The 23,371-nt window shown below is 36.4% G+C and overlaps 1 protein-coding gene across 1 annotated transcript in view; it reads left to right on the top strand.

Annotated features, from left to right (window-relative positions):
- Positions 3,946-23,371, top strand: part of LOC110255605 — a 63,034-nt gene continuing 43,608 nt past the window's right edge. Inside the window, exons 1-2 of the mRNA XM_021064284.1 lie at positions 3,946-4,012; positions 7,939-8,069. Coding sequence (XP_020919943.1) covers positions 3,946-4,012; positions 7,939-8,069 — 198 coding nt within the window. The remainder of the gene's footprint in view (positions 4,013-7,938; positions 8,070-23,371) is intronic.

Genomic DNA, 23,371 nt, shown 5'->3' on the forward strand with positions numbered 1-23,371 from the left:
TGTGAATAGGAAATAATTGAGAGTTTGAACACAGAATAAAATAATTTTCCAATACAAATTCTCCTCTGCAAAAACACCAAGTTTCTGCTGGTGTGTGAATCAGCTGTACCTTTTTAAGATATATTGCAAGGCAACTCTAATCCCAGTAGACCAGATCAGAAAACAAAACACTTTGCTTTCCCTTTCATAAACCATGTTTTTATTTGTAAATTGCAACATTTTTTTCTAACTTTATATTAACTACCAAGTCAACTCTTACAGCTAATAAATACAAATGTATCTGCAAATTCCCTAGTCAAAAGGGGGAAAGATATACTCAAGATTCCACCAGTGTGTGCAATTAGTATCACTTATGCTTCATTGTTGCTGTTTCATGGGTCTTGGTGTTTGAAACATACTGGGTAGTAGGATATCTCTGAGGATGATCAGCTGCAACTGCATTTCCATTTGTTTTGGGTGTTTTGCCTAGGTGCATATCCCACATTAAAAACAGAATAGCTGGATTTATGGAAAATATGGGAAAAAATTTAATTAAAGCATTTGTAACTGAATACATGTAAATAGTGTTTATGCCCTTCACCAATAGAACACAATACTTATCTTTAGCCCTGCAGCAATCAGATGACTGACGATTACAGTAAGGGAGTAACACCGCTCAGAGCAGTGTTGAATGCGTGGGGGTGAGGGGTAGGGGGGAGACTCCCCAAGTGCAGTCCTGATGCCTTCAGAACTGGTCATCTCACTAGAGAAGAGTATAGCTTTCACATTCCCCAACCTCGGTGCTTAGGTTTAAATGATAAAATGAGACAATCATTGTCCACAGATATATATCCCGTGATTTATCTGGCCATATTCACAATTTTGATATTCATGGGAGATTGAGCTGAAGGGAAAATCCAGCTCACGACACTGACATTTTGCATCGGTCCAGTTTACTTCGTGTGCATTAATTTGACTTAATTTACTTTTCAGTTTCACTTTTATTTTGTTCACTTTCTGCAGCTACCTCCCTCAAATTCCTTTGACAACCTGAGAATGTCTTGCAGCTGAACGCAATATTAATTACATTTCAAAGCAAACCTTTATTCATTTGGGGACAATCTGTGAAACAGAAATCTGTGACTGAAGCTGCTGCCAAGCCAATTACTGCAAAATAACTCAAATATGTCTCGACAGATTGCATTTTTCCTATTGTTAGATTGTTTATTCCGTAGATCAAAAGGCTACATTCACTTTAATTAAAATGAACTAACTCACATGGTTAAATATACCATCCATTCCTTGGGACTATATGCGGATTTATGTATAGACAGAGTGTGCTAATGAAAAATCTTTTTTTCTTTTTTTTTGGCTAACTGTATAGTTCTGTTTTTTTTTTTTTTTTTTTTTCCTAGACATTTCCAGTCTTTATGTCAAGGCGCCTTTGTATGAACAAGGCAGAGAAGAAAGAACTAATCAGCACTAAAGACCAGAGTGTAAAGAAATTATTCACTTGCTCAAAGAAATTCACCCTCTGCATCCATCACATTGCATCACACGCCGAAGAGACCAGTGAATGGCAGTGGGTTCTGTGGAATCAGCACTTGACATTCACATTTTTATCTAAAGTGTATCTGAACAATCCAGAGTTCTTAGGTCTGCAATACAAGGCTAGGATTTTTTTCCCCCTGAAGATCTTGAAGCACTGTGGTATGAGGTTTTAGAAAGACTCCTGTCTGTTTTGAGGAAAATAGTATCAATCAACATATTCACCTACAAAATAATACATTTTAAAATCTTAACAGCTGTCAGATATATGTATTTAATGAACCATCTTTTCATATTTGTGTTTTTGCAAATTTGCCATTCCAAAGCAAAAAGGTGGCTTCAGAGCCCCAAATACCATCATATCTTAATTTTTTTTCTAAGAGTATATTTAGCTTTAAACACGTAAGGAAGCGCATTTAAAACCCATAAAGGGTCTGCAAAGTGAAATGACTACCTACTAGCGGGTCTGTTTTGCCTTTAACAATATTGAACGTGATTATTTTGTCTTTTACTTCCGGGGATTCTGACAATACACAAGGAGAAATCTGAGCTGTTCACTTTGACAGGAGAAAGACTCTCAATGCTCTGGGAGGTTTGAGCTTTAAAGACAACACGGTACCTGCCAGGGGAAGAACGAGGAAGAGCTGTGAGAAACAAACTGGGCAAGAAAACACCAACTGTTTCCTTCCCCAAGCAGGCTTACTGGAACCCCGACTCCTTCTCAGGTTCTTCTCTGGCAGGAGAGCGGGAGAAAAAGGAAGATATTCTCATACACACATTGCCTGGGCTCCCAGCATGGGGGTGAACACAGCCCCTGAGTTCCCTGGCTGGAGCAGATGTCAGGGAGCTGCACCCACTGGCTACAATGGTTGTTCCTCTTTCAGGCTGTGGGTAGTGGCAGAGCTGTTGGTCAATGGGGAGGACGGGGGCCTCAGGTCCACTGTTCTGCTCTGGGCCTGGTCCCCCTCCTAGCATCCCATCAGACTCAGGAAGCTCCCGTGTCTCCGTGTTGCACAGCTGACACGAGTCACCCACAACGGAACTGGCTGATTCATCTCTCTCTCCCTCGCTTCTCTGGTACAGGGCTGTCTTAGCTCTGGCTGTCACAACTGCATATGGAGTGGCTTAAATAATACAGATGTGTTTCTCCCAGTCCTGGAGGCAGAAGTCCAGGATCTAGGAGACAGCATGGTAGTGTTCTGATGAGAGCCCCCCTCTCAGCTTGCAGACGGCTGCCTTCTTGGTACGCCCTCACTTGGCAAAGACAGAGCCTGTTTCCTTCCTCTTCATTTAAGGACCTCTATTCCCAACACGGGGCCCCACCTCATGACTTCATCCCAACCTAATCCCCTCCTAAAGGCCCCCCATCCAGCTCTCTTCACATCAGGGGTTAGGGTTTCCACATGTGACTTGGCGGGAGGCACTGGCCATCAGTCCCTAACAAGGGCTGTTTCTGTTCTGCTTCCTTCTGACCCCACCTCTGCCTCCAGGGCTGCTCCCCCCCCACCCCCACAGGGAACTGGCATAGTTTTGTTCTGACACCAGCCACATTTATCTGCTGCATCTGTACTCCACCCTTTCTCTCTGTTGGGACCCAGGCAGTTGAAGGCGGGGTGGTTAAATTACACGTAAGCCTCTTGGGTTTTTGAAATCTAACCCTAGTCTAAGCATATCTGACCACAGGCATCCACAACACCACTTTGTGTTTCTCATGGTTAAGGGACTTTTAGTGATACTTGACAATACAGAATAAGTTTCCAAGGATAATTCATCTTTCTGGCAAAGGAAATGATGGAATAATCAGCCAACTTGGAAACATAACTATAACTATATAACTATACACACACACACACACACACACACACACACAGTTTTTTTGGCTGCCCTGTGGCATATGGAGTTCCCAGACCAGGGATCAAATCTGAGCCAGAGTTGCGACCCATGCCACAGCTGCAGCAATGAAAGATCCTCGATCCACGGTGCCATGCCGAGGACTGAACCCATGTCCCTGCCACTACAGAGACACTGTTGATTCCCTTGCACCACAGTGGGAACTCCACAACATTTTAAATAAAATAACCTCTGTTCTATATAAATGGCTAAATGATGTGAAATATTTTCGACTATACAGATCTTCTCCCTTCAAAATGTGTATCACTCTGTTTCCATTTAATCACAAGAGAATCCTGGGGAAGGACTAAAATGTTGGAAAGGTCATACACAATCACAGGCTCAAGAAGACTGAGGAGTGATGCATCTAAGATATATGAACATATATATATGTGTGGGCTTCCTCTAATCACATGTCCCTAGAGGGAGAGTCTGCTCTAAGAGGAGGAGCTGATGACAGCTCTCAGCCTCTGCCCCTTCAGGATATACCACAAGGTCTCCAGTGTCCTAGGCTGTTCCCACCCAACGATGAGGCTGGGCAGGAGTCCTGGGGTCAGCCATTCAGAGCCCTTCTCATGGAGCTACCGTCACCCTGGTAAGAATTTCTCTGAGTTGTGCTAGAGTCCAAGGCTCTTCTTACTCCATCTTCCATCCTTCCCTCTCTTCTCCCACAGGTGCCAGACCAACACTGTCTCTCGAAGGTTCTCCCAGTCCACTCCTGCTCCTTCATTCCTTTATCCTTCACAAATACTTACCCCAATGAATTTCTTACACTATTAATTCCACCTTGGCATAGGTTTCCCAGAGGACCAGAATTAATGCAATGTGTTGTATATTTACATGTATACATCAACACAGGGATACAAATACAGATGCATGTATTGACATATACACATGCATTTATATATGTTTACATGTATGTATGTAATATATACATACATGCACACACACACACACATTTGTATAACCATCAGCCTACATATCAAAAGTTGAACTGATCCTCTCACACAGATATGCTAAGAGTACAATAAAGACAATATGATGTTGCTTTCACTATCTCGATAAAGATTCTTACTGATAGGCAAGAAAGCATCCTTACATCTGTGTCAGAGAATAGAGCATGATACTTATTTTCAGTATCACTGCTTACATTAGGAATGATAAACCCAAAACTAAACTCAAAATTGTAGTATATATCACCAATATATCTACTCTATTCTATTATATTAAAAAGCCTGGGTTTTATTCTAGTAGGTAGGAATTCTTCAGCTACATTATTTTTTTTTTCAATTTTTAACTGGTATCTATTGGTATTATAAGGATTCAATATTTTAAGAATAATCTTTTATAAGGATGCTACCAAAGATAAGCTTAACTTAGGATAAGAATGGTATTTATGTTCACTGAAATAGAAGTTTGTCATATTTATCAAATTACTTTAAGAATCTTTCAATACATTTGCCTTGAGCATTGAGAGATTTCAGGCTAGTCATGACATTTTCAGTAAATTTTACCTGATGACCAATGGATGACTATCCACCTTTTTATTGAAAATCTACAATTTTAAAAATACATTATGTTGAAGTTTCTGAAACCAGCCCAAACATATAGTTCCAAATGGGATATTTTGGGGGGGATGTTTAGATAAAACATAATTCTATATGATATTCATTTATATATTATAGACTGGAGTTTACTTTAAGCCTAATTATTTCTATGTGAGACTCAATTTTGATGATATGCTTAAAATACATTTTATATAAATGTGATGAATTAATACATACATAGCAAATTCTGCCATTCTTTTCTTTCAAATTCTTCCTACATACATAGCAAATTCTGCCATTCTTTTCTTTCAAATGTCCCATTTTTTTTCTTCTTTAACTTGTTACATGAAAATGTGGTCAAATTTTCAGGATCAAAACATTTTTATAAAGTTTGATTTTGCAGTGAAAGAGTACATTAGGCAGAAGCAGCCTTTTTTGAAACCTGAATTTCTCAAGGTTTTTCTAGCACTCTTGATTCAACAGGCATGCCTTGAGCCTGAGACATTCTATTAGCCTTAATCAGAAAAATACAGCCCATATGTTGATTAGGAAATATACTTTCTGAACACTGTACTTTTTCAAAACAGGAAGAAAAATATATTTTGTGTTATTTTACACCTTTTAAATGCCAAGATATCTAAAAATGACAGGTACTCTTTCAATACCTGTGGAAGCTTATGTTAAAATTTTTAATAAAGTGTCTGGATATAAGCAAATTTTATCCTCAGACCTTTTACCGATGCAACTAGGAAAGAAAAAGAAATGAACATGTTTTTCTTCTTCCCACTGCATGTTACTGAAAATTCGTTTCTTCTACATGTTAGCAAATGTTAAATTACTTGAAATTTAATAGGAAAAAAGCATGAGAAATAGAGAATAATATAATGAGAAGAGCCTCTCTGCCCCTTTTCCCTTCATTGACCTCCAGGATTTCAATGTGCTCTTTACCTACTATGCGAAGCCAAGCTGTTCAGGCTGGTTGTTCAAGGGGGCGGAATGAGCTAGTGTGTGTCGATCACAAAGTATTTGCAATTTTTTGAGAGTGAGAAAGAGCATATTTGAAAAGCTGATAAAATACTAAAACTTCCTCTCATCCTGGACTTCAAACAGTTCTTTAGGAATCAAAATGCAAAGAATGTCTAAAGGAAATAGAGGGGTACCATTTCCCTTAAACTTCTGGGTTTTTTGAAGTGACTGATGAATAATTATGAGAGCCAATCATGGGATAAACATTTGAAAGGTTTTGGGAAAAGTGATCCTCCCAGTTTCCTTATCCGTGCTTGGAGCCTGTCTCATGTGTGGCTGAAGATACTTAGAAAATTAGGCTTCCAGCCAGATATACTCTCTGGAACTCTTGTGGATTGGAGAGTGACAAAGAAGCAAAAAGCTTTTGAACAAATGAGACTGGAACCCACTAGCTCAGGCACAGACTCAAAGATAACTATTTCATTCCATTAAGCATCAGAATCATTCAAACACCTACAATGATTTGGAGATTTATCTCATCATAGCCTAAGAGATCAAATCAGATGGCATTAGACAAAATATCTAGGAATATCTGCCTGACTCGACATTTAAACATTTAAACACTGTTATGGACTGAATGTCTATGTACTTTCCCAAATACAGGTGTTGAAATTCAAACCCCCAACGTGATGGCATTTGGAGACAGGGCCTTTGCAAAGTAATTAGGGCTAGATGAGGCCACGGGAGTAGGGCCTTTATGATGGGATTAGTGTTCTTCTAAAGAGATGCAGCAGAGTGAGACAGAATACTAACTCAGGTAGTTAGTGTAGGAGCCTGGGCTCCAATACATTCTTTTGATATGGGTATTGATTAGCCTTTGTGGCTTAAAGACTCCAGGGAGTAACACCTCCACAGGCCTCATTTTATTATAAGAAATACGCCTTCCCACAGGCTTTGTTTACTGTAGGAAATGCAAATCTCCAGCCCACTCCTCAACTGATAAAAAGGGAATGAGAGGAATGGTGACTTAATCTAAGGAAAGAAAAGGACAAAGAAACCACAAAACCTACAGGGGATGTTTCCAACCCTAAAAGCCCTATTGGACAAGGACTGATACAGGTAACTGAGCAAAGCCAATGGGCGAAAACCACATCTTTCTGGACCCCACGTTGGTACCCACCTCCCATCTTTAAGGAATAAAAACCCCTAAAGACAAGAGAGAAGGGGGGCTCTTCTCCCTTCTTCCAGCTGTCCTGGGAGCTATCTGCTTTTCTTCAATAAAGACTTTGCTTGCTTGCTGCCTGTGTGTTCCCAGAGTTCATTCGACTGCTGTGAACAAGAATCCGGATTCTGGTATCATCTTTTGGTATCAAGGGCACTTCCTCTTTTGCCTTCTTCCAACCCTGTGAGAACATAGGAAGAAGCCGGCCATTTGCAAGCCCAGGAGTTCTCACCAAAAATCGTATTGTCTGGTACCTGATCTTGGACTTCCAGCCTCCAGAAGACTGGGAAATAAATGTATGATGTTCCAGCTGCCTGATCTATGGCATTTTGTTATGGCAGCCAATGCCAACAGATACAAATACTTTTCTTCCCTTCTGTTCACCAGTGTATTTTTTTCCCTATTATTTCTATTAAAGAAAACCCTATATATGTTCTAGCTGTATGTATAATAATTCTGTTACAGTCAAGGGTAACAGAGCATACCTTAATTTACAAAGAGTTGACTTCTACACAAGGTGAGGGACACTTGCTCCTATAATTCTCAATCTGGAAAACTTGTATTTTTCTTTTAATTAATTTATTTTATATTAGTCTTACCATAGTCTAAGCTGACTATCTTCAGATTCTTTGACATAAAAAGAGAGTAAATAAAATGAAGATGTGCTGGATAAAGAGGTGATGGATTGTTCCACATAATGAGTAGCCTCAGGGTAGAGCGAATTCAAATGCCAATGGATGAATGGGTCAGACATTCAGGATTTGATTTCTTTTATGTTGATTTCAGATTCCAGGCATCAGCAAGACGGAGCAGTAGCACTCAGTTCTGTTTCTCAGCTTCAAGTCCAGACAGAGATGTTATGTGCCACTCTGCAGAGTCAGCAAAATTTTCATGATGTTACAGTCTCTGAAGAAACAGTGTGCCTTTCCCTGAAGCAATCACTGTGGCCTGGGGGCCATGAGACTCTGGTTGATCAAGTCTGAGAGACCTGCTTTTCTTGGGTGCATGGAATCATATGAACTGAGAGGGGAGAGACTTACAAAATGAAAACTATACATTAGCAAAATCAGAGTAAATGGACACCCATTGAGTCTTCCAGAGCCCAATGCTTTTGTTGACATTTTAACGCATGTATTTCTTCCTAAATACTCCATAAAACAAGTAACTTTAGTTTCATAAAATGCACCCATGTCTTCCACAAAGGAGGTTGCTTCTCGCTCTAAGTTGAGGATTTCTGAGTAATGAACAGAGGTAGCTCTTGATGTGTATGTGTGTGCGTGCGCGTGCACACACACACACACACACACACATACACACAAGAGAGAAAAGAGAAAAATTACAAAACCACTTCCTATCTGAGAAAGGGGAAAGAGACTCTGGCCCCTATTACCTCTTGGATCCTTCTGGACTGTTTATATGGTGAGAACCTACTGGAAGTCAAAGAGGTATCTTAGGTTCTCCTAAGGTTTGCTCTAAATGCTGCTTTTCAAGGGATGTCTCCCTGGTCCTGGATCCTTCCTTGTCACATCTGGGATAAAAGGTGGTTTTAGGACATTGTGATATACAATGAAAGAACTCAAAATTACTCCAGTTGCATTAGACAGTTCAGTGGATTCTGTGGACAAGAAGAACTCTGATATGGGAAGAAAAACTTAAGAAAATCACCAGGATCGCTGAAGTGGACAAGAAAGAACAAAGACACATAGTGGGAGAGAGAACTGGGAGAGTAAAAATTCAACTTGCAAATTATAATGGTTTCTGAGGAACACTTGGAAAGCAAAAATTAAAAATCAATAGAAATAAAATCAATGATCAAATAAACAGTTAAGGATACACTCCTATGATGTTGAAAAGATTAATAAACAAATAAAACCATTTACTGAGTTTGGCAAAAGCCAATGGAAAAATAAAAGATACACATAGCCATGCATACTGGAAAGTTTTGAATTATAAAGCAATGTACATCTAGGCATTAGGTACACACACAAATAATTAAAAACTAAAAATATATTGTTCTTGTCTTGCTAAAAATCCCAAAAATACAGATGAAGCTACCTCAAACTTCTCAGAAATATGAAGATATAGTGGCTCTGACTTGGTTTCAAAATGGGGAACATGGATAATGACCTAAGAATTTTATATTATGTTAAGGTGTTATTTATATTTAACAGTAACTCAAAATAATGAGATTTTTTAGTCATGATAATACAAAAACAAAATACTAATACATAAAGGGAACTCAGTGTTCATTACTCTCTGTTCCTAAGGGTTTATATGTATTGACACATTTAATTCTTACAACACATCTATGAAGTGAGTGTATTTTTATTCTAATTTAACAGATGAGTTGAATTTCAAGAAAAGCTAAATTAACTAAGGGCAGGCAGCTGATGCACAGAAGAACTGGAACTTAATCCAGACATTCTGGCTCCAGGGAATGCACCAAAATGTAGTGTACATGTAATGATGATGAAAAAAAAAAAAAAAATGAAGATGCGCTGCTCCCAAATAAGAGTTAAATCTAAAACAAGAATTTAATATAAAGTTTGGAAATATAAAAATACCATTATATCCAGCCTTACTATGGACCAATGGATTTTGAGATCTGGGGTAAAGCAGGGGCTCTACTGATAAGCAGAGCCAAAACAGTATGAAGCAAAAAAGAAATCACACATGCTAAACATTATTTTCTCTTCTTTTTTCATAAAAGCGAAATTCCTCTTTGGATTTCTCTTGGTTAGCCAAAGCAAGGACCAATGGAGGTCTTGTAAAAAAAAAAAAAAAAAAAAAAAAAAAAAAAAAAAAAGTGGCCTAAGGCAAGCTTTCAAAAAGTGGAAGATACCAGTGCTATGAGAACTATAAAGAGTGGAAATTCTGGAAATAAAACCAAGTGTTAATACAGATTATCTTTGAGTGCAGAAATTGATGAAACTCTTCTTAGCTCTCTAGTCTCCATTTTTTTTAAATTGGTTATACATGATTCCCTTTAAAATAGCAAGAATAACTCTATTGTACACTTTTACCATATGACAGTTAAACTCTTGATGTGTCCATCCTGTTTGTGTAATTTTTCTTTTAGGTTTGTCATTTTAATTGGAATCATAGGATAAGGTGGAAGGAGTATCTGCAGGCATATATCAGAACTGCTTAACTATTATCTCTCATGAACTTAGACCCATGGTACTATTGTCTTGGGTTATTTAAAATCAAGGAATGATAGTTGAATTTTCTGTACTGACTATATATTAGGGAAGCATGAAGCCTAGCATAGGTGGAGATATGTGGAAGAAATAATATTTTGTTTTTTTGTGTTTCTTTGATATTTTATTTTTTGGCCTGTTTTGATTTGTTTTTAGACATATCCAACAAGAGCAAAGTCTTTGCAAATGTTAAAATACCAGGGCTGTTTTGATGTGGGCTGATGTATTTGCCTTTCTGTTATTGCCCCTCTTCTTCAAAAATGAATAGAGTATATATAACCAAATTATCTGAACCTATACTTAGTTTTGCTGCTAAAAAAAAAAAAATTTTTAAAAATGCCATATACAACTTCAGAGCAAGATTTATAGCCAAGGCTGTATTAATAGATTGAAAAGACTTTCTACATGAGTTCCCATCGTGGCTCAGTGGTTAACGAATCCAACTATAAACCATGAGGTTGCAGGTTTGATCCCTGGCCTTTCTCAGGGGGTTAAGGATTCGGCATTGCTGAGAGCTGTGGTGTAGGTCACAGATGAGGCTCAGATATGGCATGGCTCTGGCTGTGGCGTAGGCCAGCGGCTACAGCTCCAATTGGACCCCTAGCCTAGGAACCTCCATATACCGCAGGTGCAGCTCTAGAAAAGGCAAAAGGATAAAAACAAACAAACAAACAAAAACAAAACAAAACAAAAACAAAAGACTTTCTACAGAGACAAGGCCTTGCTCCTTGATGCTTTCCTGAAACAAACTTTGATAGGATACCAACAGGTTTTAATGTAATTTAAGGACCTACACCTGGTGACAAGTGGTTCCTGGGAAGTTCACCATTTCTAAGACTTCTGAACAGTGGAGAAGGAGAGATGCCAAGTGACATATCCTCTACCACAGGGATGCAGCTTTTACCTGGAGAGTCTGTTTAAGTGGCAATACCTACAGTGCCCAACTGTATCAGATTACTCAGGGAGTCAGAAAATCCACCAGACTATGCAAAGCCTACGTTTTCATTAGCAACTTGAGTCTGAACTAGATCATTTCAATACACCTGGAAAAGAAGCAAAATAGATGTTTCATATTTATAAATAAATGGTTGAAGTGACCTCCTTCACGTTTTGTTTTTGGAAATCCTAGCTCAGACAGATTAGAACAATAATGGGCATCTTTTCCAATGAGATTGTTTCCTTGTTTATTTTTTTAGGGCCGCACCCATGGCATATGAAAGTTCCCAGGCTAGGGGTCAAATCAGAGCTGCAGCTGCTGGCCTACATCACAGCCACAGCCATTTGGGATCCAAGCCATGTCCACACCACAGCTCACAGCAATGCGGACCCACTGAGCAAAGCCAGTGATGGAACCCACATCCTCATGGCTACTAGTCAGGTTCATTTCCACTGAGCCAGGATGGGAACTCCCAAGATTGTTTCTTTTTAGAATCTAAAATGTGGTAACAATGACTGAATATGTTACCATCTCCTACAGGGGTTAATTTCTTGCCTTTAATATACGATTAAGATTAAGCATATATATATAGAAAGACAGACACACTGTGTACTATGCGCTCTGTGTGTGTGTGTGATTTTAAACAAAACTACATGCAGAATTACCAAGTTTGAGATGTTGCATATAACAAAGATTATATGTACATATATAGAAACTCCTATGAAATATGATGCTACCTTATAGAACAAAAATATGCTCATGCAATAGCATAAGCAAGAAGTCATCTCACTAAAAAAAACTTTATTACTAATGAAAAAGCTTACTAATATTAAGGTATAAAGTACTAATTAGACACAGGAACTTACTACATAGTGAGCACAAGAAAATTTCAGGCAGCTATGTAAGAATAGGAATCATGTCTAAACATTATTCTTCTCTACAGGATTTTGCACAGTGTAAGTGGGCAATACAAATACATAATTCTAATATGTGAGAACAGATATCTGGGGCCAGGAAACCAATTCTAGATAACTTCTTTCTCATGGTGTGGAGATGATGGATACAAAGTATCCTCCCCAGTGAGGCACGTGCACCCTGAAAATGCATTTTCAAGGGCAGGTGGGACAAACCGTCCAAAAAGAGAGAGCAAGGTGGAATCCAGAGTGCCTTCTATGCCCTAATCTTCAGAGGCACACAGTGTCACTTCTGCCTGATTTTCCACATTAACAGCAGGTCATGGAAGTGGGTCATAGGAAGATGGTGTCATAGGAAGATCCTGGACTCACTTTGTCTCATGGACACAACAAATCTATACCGAATACTGAACAAATCCCTCTGGGAAGGAACTGAATGTTAGCTGAAGAAGGATAAAGGAGCCACACTGAGACAGGTAAGAGGCAGCTGTACAGTCTTGCAAAACACCCCACCCTTAGTGCAGCAGCCCATAGGCTGGAGAGAGCTAACAAATCTCACAAATATGGAGCTTCTCCCTGAGGAGGGAGGGGTTTGAGCCCCACATTGAGCACTCCAACCCTTGCAACTTGAAATGGGGAGACATCCCCCCAAAAGTCTGCCTTTGAAAACCAAAGGGTCTTGTATCCAGGAGAAGTATAGGGCTGCAAGGAATGAAGACTTTGGTCATAAAGGGTTCAAATGCAGATTCAGACACCCCGAGACTCAGCACAAGAGCAGCAGCTGAAGGAGACTTATAGCTTAGGCTTGGAGTATCTGCTGGAGGAGAAGGAACCTGTTGAAACTCTCAAGGGATAGAGGTGCTGGTGGGTGAAATTTCTCCCTCTACCTTTCTAGTGCTGGCACTAGTGAGTACCATTTTTTCAGTCTCCCTTGAATCAGCTGGGGGCACACCCAACCCCTGCCTTGTTCCCACAGCCTGTCAGAGCCTGCCAGCTGAGCATCTCACACTCATGCCACTCCCACAGCTCCAACAGAGCCAGTGGGAATACACAATCTACATAGGTAACATCCACTGAGTGCCTGGCTCTGGAAGTCAGAGAAGACTGCACTTCTGTACCCCAGGGTTCTGAATCCATCAGAGAGACAGCTCCTGCCACCCTCAACAACTGAGCTGTATCAAGAAAAAAATCAGGGCATTCCTGTCATGGTGCAGCAGCAACAAGTCTGACTAGTATCCATGAGGATGCGGCTTCATTCCCTGGCCTTCCTCAGCAGGTCAGTGATCTGTCATTGCCATGAGCTATGGTGTAGGTCGCAGGTGCAGCTTGGATCCCACACTGCTGTGGCCGTGGCACAGGCCAGCAGCTGTAGCTCTCATTTGACTATCTTGGGAATTTCCATATGCCATGGGTGTGGCCCTAAAAAGCAAAAAGGAAAAAAAAAAAAAAAATCAGGCTGCTTAAACAATCACAAAGGCTCAAGAGACAACCAAGAGTTGGGGCAAGGTTAAATGGTAAGGTTTATCTCATTCATAAGAACACGTTTTCAAGACTGAGAGCGATTGCTATCTCACCTAATACACAGAAACAAACACAGAGTTAAGCAAAATGAGGAGACAGAGGAATATGTTCCAAACAAAAGAACAGGATAAAATCTCAGAATAAAGATACTAAAATAGATATGAGTAATCTACCTGATAAAGATTTCAAAGCTATGTTCATAAAGATACTCACAAAGCTCAGAAGAAGAATTTATGAACACAGCTAGAATCTCAACAGAGGTAGAAAACACAAAGTACAAAACAGAAGTCAAAGAGTTGAAGAATGCAATAACTGAACTGAAAAATACACATGAGGAGTTTTGCTGCAGACTAGATGAAGCAGAAGGAAAAAAATCAATGATCTGGAAGACAGGGCAACAGAATTCACCCAAACAGAACAATCAAAAAGAATAAAAAAAGAATTTTAAAAAGTTAAGATACCTCAAGGGACCTCTGTAACAGCATCAACAATACTAATATTTACATTATAGGGGGTTCCAGAAGGGGTGTGTGTACAGAAAACGTATTTAAAGAATAATGTCTGAAATTTTCCCTAACTTGGAGAGGGAAATAGACACCAAATTCCAGGAGTCCCAGACAGTTCCAGACGAGGGGAACCCAAAGTGACCTACACCAAGAAACATTGTAATTAAAACGTTAAAAGTTAAAGAAAGATATTGCATGGTATAGTCAAAGTGCTGAAAGGAAAACACTTCCAACCAAAAACATTCTGATTGACAAAATTATCAATATGAATGGAAAGTAACTACCAAACACAACCAGAAAACAACAAAACAGCAATACGTATGTAGCTATACATAATTAAATTAAATAGATTAAATGCTACAATCAAAAGACACAGAGTGGATGAATGGATTTAAAAAAACAACACCCATCTATGTACTGCCTACAAGAGACTCACTCCTGATATAAGGGCACACACAGCCTGAACGAAGGGATATATAAAAAAAAAAGTTTCATGCATATGGAGACCAAAAGAAAGCTGGGCTCTATCAGACAAAATAGACTTTAAAACAATGACTGTAATAAAAGATACAGGTCATTACATCACGATAAAAGGGTTAATCCAGCAATCAATTTACAAGAAGGAAATTGTAAATATCATAAGTATGTGAGAATTAAATAACATACTACAGAACAACCAAAAGCATAACTCTCCCAGACTTCAAATAATACTATAAAACTACAGTAATCAAAACAGCATGACACTGGTACAAAAATAGACATATTGATCTATGGAGCATAATAGAGAGCCCAGAAATAAACCACACATCTGTGGTCAACTGATCAACAACAAAGGGGGAAAGAATATGCAAAAGAGAATAAATAGTCTCTTCAGAAGGTAGTTCTGGATAAACTGGACAGCCACAGATAAGTCAATGAAGTTAGAACACTCCCCCACATAATACACAAAAATAAACTTAAAGTGGCTTAAAGACTTAAATATAAGACATGACACTGGTTCGCCTCATTTATCTTAGAGTATAACCAAGAGTTACAGTTTTTACACTGGAACATCAGTCCATTTTAGGAGACTTTCAAAAGATAAACCTACTTGATGGACATTAGATACTGGAGAAACCAGTGTTAGAACTGGCCACTCTCCAAAGCCAAAAGATTATAGCATGCAACCCTGGCTCTGTATTGGCACCCAAAAGGCTCTACAGACTGTATTCTCAGAATTGTTTGGATAATTTAGAAAACATCCAGTCTTGGTCCTGGCAAGAGGAAATAATAATTCTTTCTGCAGGAATCAATCTAGTATTACCTGACATCTCAAATTATATATAAAGGTTATTAAGATAGATTTTATGTTAGTTGTGATATAGAAAGGTAATATAATTTTTTATATTAATCTTATTCCAACCATTTTTTTCCTTTTTTAAATTTTCTTATTTTTTTTAGGGCTGCACCTCTGCCATATGGAAGTTCCCAGGTTAGGGGTCAAATCAGAGCTACAGGTGCTGGCATACACCACAGCAATGCCAGATCTGAGCAGTGACTCTGACCTACACCACAGTCCACAGCAACATGAATCCTTAACCCACTGAGTGAGGCCAGGGATCAAACCCACATCCTTATGGATCCTAGTTGGGTTCATTAACTGCTGAGCCACTAAGGGAACTCCTACAACCATTTTTCTAAAAGTTATTAATCCTGGGAGTTCCCATTGTGGCTCAGTGGTAATAAACCTGGCTAGTATCCATGAGGACACGGGTTCAGTCTCTGGCCCCACTCAGTAGGTTAAGGATCTGGCATTGCTGTGAGCTAGGGTGTAGGTTGCAGACATGGCTCGAATCCCACATTGCTGTGGCTGTGGTGTAGGCCAGCAGGTGCAGTTTCAATTAGACCCCTAGTCTGGGAACTTCCATACGCCATGTGGCCCTAAAAGGCAATAAATAAATAAATAAATAAATAAATAAAAATAAATAAAAATTAAAAAAATAAGTTATTAATCCTAAAGTTTTCTGTGTATTATTTAGGGTTTTCCAGGTACACAACATTATCTTTGAATAATAGTAGATGTATTTTTTCCTGTCAAACTCTGCACTATCATTGACCCTTATACAAAATGGGTTGGAACTGCATGGGTCCACTTATAGGCAATTTTTTAAAAATAAGTATTATAATACTACATGATGTGTAGTTGGTTGAATCCATGGTTAGTCAAATCTGTAGATGTGAAACTGCAGACACACAGGGTCAACTATGGGACTTGAGGATCTGTGGATTTCAGTGTTCATGGCAGGTCCTAGAACCAGTCCCCCATGGATACTGGAAAATGACTGTATTTCTTTTTCTTTTCCTCATTGTATTTTTCTGAGGTTGCTAGTAAAGGATCACATAGATGTATTATTTTATTTTTTATTTATATGAAAAGGAATGAAGCCCTCAACTTACTATTACAAGATTTTGGATTTTGATAGATATCTTAACAGTTTAAGAAATTTCTTTTCATTCCTACTTTTTATCACTACTAGGTGTCGGATTTTATCAGTGATTCTTTGTATTGATTGAGATGATTATACATTTTTTCCTTTAATCTGAAAATTAGATGTTATATTACAAACCCATGTTCTTATCCAGTACACACTACTGCCTTTGCTACATCTCATGTATCCTGAGTATCACAGGGTTACCTAGTACACAGTCCCTGTCTTTCCAGAAATGATGTTTACTACTTTTACAAGGATAGGGTTTTGGCTTAAATAATTTTGCTTAGTTAACTCTTCCAGTAAAAGATGGGAAAATGGAAAACATCCCTCTCATCCAATCAATAGGAGCAGACCATAATCTGCTTTCACTTGAAGACGTAGAGCACAGATACAGAACACAGATCATTTTAAACGTGTGCAGAGAGAATGGAGGAACTACAGAGCCAGCCACACATTGAGAAAGACAATTTATGCACAATAAGCAATTAGGGGCAAACAATTGACATGGCATAATTGGGGAGAGCAATTCTTCCCTAGCTATACAATTAAGCAGTGTTATAGTTTAAAAATCTGCTTTTAATCACTGAAATAATTTATGAATTCATTCCTCTTGTCAAGCTGTTTGTATTATCACTCAAACAGCCTCATCTACTACCCAGAGGTTATCAGTAGTGTGGGCTTTGTATTTTGAGAGACTGTATATACAATGAAAAAGACAGGTGTCATTTTGTGGAGTAGTGATTATAGATTATCTCTAGTAGGTTGCTTGCTTTAAGTGTTTTTCTATATATTCTTTGTGGAAATTTACTTGTAATTGTTGTTTGCTTTTTTCTTTTTAATAAAGAAATAATATTGAATTTTATTAAATGTTTTTCACCAGTTGAGGGTCACATTATTTTTCCTACTAATGTGTGAATGAAGGTTATATTAACTGAGTTTATAATTTCAGATAAAATTTTTACTTCTAGGATAAATATGCTAATTATATAATATTTTTATATTTCTTGGCTTAATTTGGTAATATTTTATTTAGAATACTTTAATCTAATATTAAGACTGAACTATAATTTTCTTTTCTCATTATGTCTTTATTAGGTTTTAATATCATAGCTATAATTTCATGATCTATTGAGCTTTTTTTTACATTTGTAATTTTCCTTAGGAATTTACTGATGAAGCTTTCTTTTATGAAAAGTTTTATTAGAAATCAAACTTATTTAGTTTTATAGCAGTGTCCAGATTTTCTATTCTTTTGTCAATTTTAATAAGCTGTATTTTTAAGAAAACTTATATAATTTAGCTTTCAAGCCTATTGGCAAAATTTGTTCACCATATCCATTTTTATTGTTTTAATTTCTCTATAATCTAGTGAGTAATACTTTTTATTCCCCTTTTGTATAACCTTTCATATTTTAATTTGTCTCTCAGAGATTGAGTTTTATCACACTTTCCTATAAATCAATTTTAACTTTGCTAATCTTCTCTTTGTGTGTTTGGTTTCATTCATTTATGCTTTTTCTATATTACTTGTACAATTTGATTTTAATTTGCTCATCTCTAACTTCTTACCTATATTTTTGGATAATTAAAGTTCCACATTAATGTGTAAATTTAAGGCTATAAATTTTCCTCATAGGAAAGCTTTGGTTGCACTAAGGAGATTTTAATATCGATTACATTATCATTAATTTAGAAATATTTTATTATTTCTATTTTATTTCTTCCTTGAACCATGGATAACTTAGAAATATAATTTTATTTTTGAATTTCCAAATGTATGGAGTTTTTTTTAAAGCTATATTTTTGTGTTTAAATTCTAGCTTAACTATGCAACAGTTACAAATATACAATAAAAGTTTTAAGTTATTTAATATGTGTTCAGATTTGCTTTGTGACTCAACATACGGTCAATTAAAAATGCTTACGTGCACTTGAATATAATATATATTATGTGGTTATAGGATTAAGTGGTTTATATATTTCTAAGTGTGTTATTTAAAGCTTATCATGTTGTTTAAAGCTTCTATATAACTACTGATTTAACTTCTCTATTCTGTTTGAATGGAGCAAAGCTGTGATAAAACCTCTCATTTTTAACATAAATTAAACTGTTTCTCATAGTTATTAATCCTTATGTGTTTGATGCAATATTTTAGTTACATAAAAAGTTGTATTTTTTATATCTTATCAGAAAAGGTTCATTTTTCTGATATGAAATGAACCTTTCATATTATGAAAGTTCTGTCTTTATCTCAAGTAAGAATTTTTGCCTTGAATCTTAATTTAGTATTAATATAGTTAAACCAATGCCTTGGTTAATCATTACAAAGTATAATTTTCTATATTTGTATATTATTTCTGTGGTTTTAGTTTTAGATGCTTTTGTTTAAGAAACACATGATGGATTTTGATGTTTTTACTCAGCGTGACAATATTTATCTTGTATTTTAGGACAATGTCTCATTTAAAGTTAATGTCTTTGCTCATACGTTTGGATTTAAATCCACCACCTCACTATTTGATTTCTATTCTATGTTCTTTTCTTTTTTTTCCTTCCCATTGATCAACTGAGCATATATTTTTTAATATTCATTTTTTCTGATTATGTCATAGGCTTATATTTTACTTTCTTTTAGTGGTTAAACTAAAGGAATATATTTTCATCCTTGAATTATCAAATTTTAATTCATCTCTTGTCAAGTAATTAAAGAATATTAGAAATCGTTAACTACATATTATGTGTACTGTTTTACTAATTCCATATTATAACATATTCTAAAAACATTACAATTATTGCTTTAGAGAGTTGGTATTTTTTAGATGTACTTACATCTAATATAGATTTTGTTGTTATTTTGCTCTTAAGATTTAAGATTTCCTCTTAAATCTTTAAACTTTTATTTGAGAGCATTTCTTCCTCTGAAAAACACTCTTTAGTATTTCCTTTAGTATAGGTCTGCTGGAGGAAAATTCAGTTTTGGTTTTTCTAAATATTTATTTTAAATTACTTTTGGATATTTTTAAATTACATAGAATTCTTTTTGAGGTAGTTATTTTCTTTCAAGGTTATTATTCTGTTGTCTTTTGACGTCCACTTTCTAATTTGAAAAATTTGTCACTGGCGTTTATGTTGATCTTTGAAGGTAACATGTCACTATATGTCTGGCTGTGCTAAGACTGTCCCTTCATCTCATTTTTAGTGGTTTAAGTAGCATACATAGAATTTTTAAAACCTTAATTTCTATTCATAGGTATTTCTTGAATCTATGACTTGGTATCTTTTGTCAGTTTGGGGAAAATGAAAACATTACCTCATTCTCCCTCTTCCTTTGGGAGTTCCAATAACACAATTGTTAGATAATCTATGCCCCTATAACTTTTGTCCTTCTTTCTTTGCTTTAAATCCCTAACTTTCACTGTTCCTTGTTTGGGGATATTTTATTCTTACTTTTCTTTCATTTTCTCTTCAGTTGTTTCTAAATGATACTAAATAGACCCCTTAAATTCTTGATTTTGGTTATTGTATTTTTCTAGCTTTATCATGATATAATTGACACATAACATTGTCTAAGTTTAAGGTGTACAATGTGTTGATTACATATATACACACACGTGCGTGCGCACACACACACACACACACACGTGATTACTACCATAGTAACTAACACAGCTAACACCCCCGTCATACCACATAATTACCATTTCTTTGTGTGGTGAGAACATTTAAGAACAACACTTTTTTACAACCTTAAGTATGTATTACAGTAGTAACTATAATTTCCATACTGTACTGTAGAACACATTCACCTTATAACTAGCAGTCTATGTTCTGTGACCAACATCTCCCTGTTTCCTTCATCCCCCAGCCCCTGGCAACCATTATTCTACTCTTTTTTTCTATCGGTTTGGCTTTTTTAGATTCTACATATGTTTCAAAATTCACATTCTGTTATTTTTTTTCCAGTTTCCAGTTCTCTGCCAAAATTTTAATTTTATGCCTTACTTTCTTGAATATGTAACACAGAGTTATTTCAAACCATTATCCCTTTGTGAAATTATTCTTATTGTTAGTTTCTTTTACTTTTCAGTCATATTATCTTTCATGCACATTATTAGTTTTGGTCATTAGACATAACACACAAGTATCTGAAAAAAATATTTTGAGTTCTAGGAAGCTATATTTCTCTATAGAGAAATACATATTTATATTACTGGGACGAATTTGGGGACACTGGCTATTCTATATAAACTTTATTCAATTTAAAGACTATGATGATTTAAAGGCTTCAATCTCTTTCAAGGGTGTGGCTATTTCTGGAGCATTTTTATTCTTATCATTTATCCTTTGGTATCCCAGTCTCTGTCTAAGTAGGCCTTCAACAGTTCCCTTTAGTTTGTTCCCCTATTTCTGTGTTGGCTGTAGTTTGTCTTTTCTGTTACAGTAGCAGAGGTTTCTTCAAGGGGCCTCTATTTATGTGGTCTTGGGAGATGATCTTAGCTGCAGAGCCTCCAAATCTATCTTCTTGCCTAAAATCCTATGTGTTGCCCATATCATTAATGAATTAATTTCTCACTTATATTTGTGAGAAGTGGCTATTGTGGTTGTAACTGCAAAACCTGACAAAAATTCATACCTTTAACAATCTCTCAAGGAGAATCTTACTACCATTCATTTGTCAAAATTATTCTGTGAAATTCTTTTTTTTTTTTTTCTTTTTTTTTTTTTGTCTTTTTGCTATTTCTTTGGGCTGCTCCCGTGGCATATGGAGGTTCCCAGGATAGGGGTCGAATTGCAGCTGTAGCCACTGGCCTACACCAGAGCCACAGCAACACAGGATCCGAGCCGCGTCTGCAACCTACACCACAGCTCACGGCAACGCCGGATCGTTAACCCACTGAGCAAGGGCAGGGACCGAACCCACCACCTCATGGTTCCTAGTCGGATTCGTTAACCACTGCGCCACGACGGGGACTCCCCTATTCTGTGAAATTCTTACTCATGTTCTCCCATGTGGACTCTAAAGCCATTCCATTCAGCTAAACCACAATTTAGGATTCTGACTGAAATTGTTAATATGTGTATGACTGGCATTTTTAAGCTACATTTCTTGCTAATCACTCAGCCCTCTTTTACTCTTCAATAAAGTTTGGTGATTATTTTCATATTAGGCTCCATTCCTTTCATTTATTATAATTTTTTGGTTTTGATGTTATTGAGTGAAGATCTCCTTTTATACTCATTTCCATTTCAAAGTGTTTATTGTGAACATAGAAAGTCTATAGAAATTTTACGTATTTATTATGCATATGTAGGTGCTTTATCAAAGTCTTACTAATTCTAAAAAATGACTGCTTGCTAGTTTTGAATTATGTATCTCGAGTTTTCTGTGTCTACAATCATACATAGGTTTCTTTTTCTCTTCGCTGATTTGAACAGTAATAGTCAAGCATTTGCAATCTTATATAGTATTTCAGACATTTCTGGAACCTATCCATTCTTATGATTAGGGAGGAATCTCTTTGTAATTTACTTGAAAAATCGATTAAGAATGACAGCTGAGTTTTAGGAAATATCTAGGTATTTTGAACTTATACTTTTTTTTTACTGCAATAATTTATTTAATATAACACATTAACCAACATATAAAGCTACGTTTCTTAATAATGAAATATCTTTCATTTCTACAATACTCCACCTGATCATGACATGTTGCTCTATTTATTGAACTTGTTCAAATTTTATTTAGAAGTTTCACTCCTTTATTTACAAATGAAATTAAATATTTTGTGTACCTTTAAGCTGGCTAGAATTTAGAGACGTTTGGGTTTTAAAATCAGTTGGAAGCTGTCATATTTTTTGTCAGTCTTTGAATAAAACAAATTGATATATTTTTATTTAAAAATAGAAATCAGCTTGCAAATCTGAGTGTTGTACCTTACTATTTTTTTATTAGATTTTTATTAATCTTCCCAATTTCTACAACTAATTTGTTAAATTTTTTTCACTCTTGGGTCCTTTTGCCAAAAAATGAATTTCCTCTAGATTTTCAAACTTTCTGCCATCAAGTTGCATATAATATCCTTTATTATATTTTAATAATGTATGGTGTTTTTAATGCTTTCTGTATCTATCATCGTATATCAATTTATATTCCTAAACTTGCCTATTTTGGTTTCTTATTTTGACTTTATCAGATTAAGTGTTTTTAATTTTTTTTTTTTTTTTTTTTTTTTGGCTGCACCTGTGGCATGTGGAAGTTCCAGGACCAGAGATCAAACCCACACCACAGCAGTAGCCTGCCAGGGACCTCCCTTTAAGTGTTTTCATATCTTATTTTCAAAGCACTAAAATTTGCTTTTATTTATTCTTTCACTACTTTTTCTTTATCCTCTTTTATGTCATCTGATAATACTTGACCAGTTTTCCCTGTATGGCTCATCTTTACATAATAACGTTGTTCTGTTATACATTTAAATCATTGTCAGTCTTTGTTTTTAATAATAAAATAATGTCTCTAAAGTTCTTTTTAACACAGCTTTACTTCTTTACTGTGTGTTTTGATATGGTTTAGGTTCTGAGTTAAGTCATGAATAATGTAGAGCATCTTTTTGTTTGTTTGTTTTTTCATTTTGATACAAGAATGATTTAGGAGGCAAAGCTGATAGTGGC

The sequence above is a fragment of the Sus scrofa genome, chromosome 10, assembly GCF_000003025.6.
Source record: "Sus scrofa isolate TJ Tabasco breed Duroc chromosome 10, Sscrofa11.1, whole genome shotgun sequence".
In the NCBI taxonomy this organism is placed as follows: Eukaryota; Metazoa; Chordata; class Mammalia; order Artiodactyla; family Suidae; genus Sus; species Sus scrofa.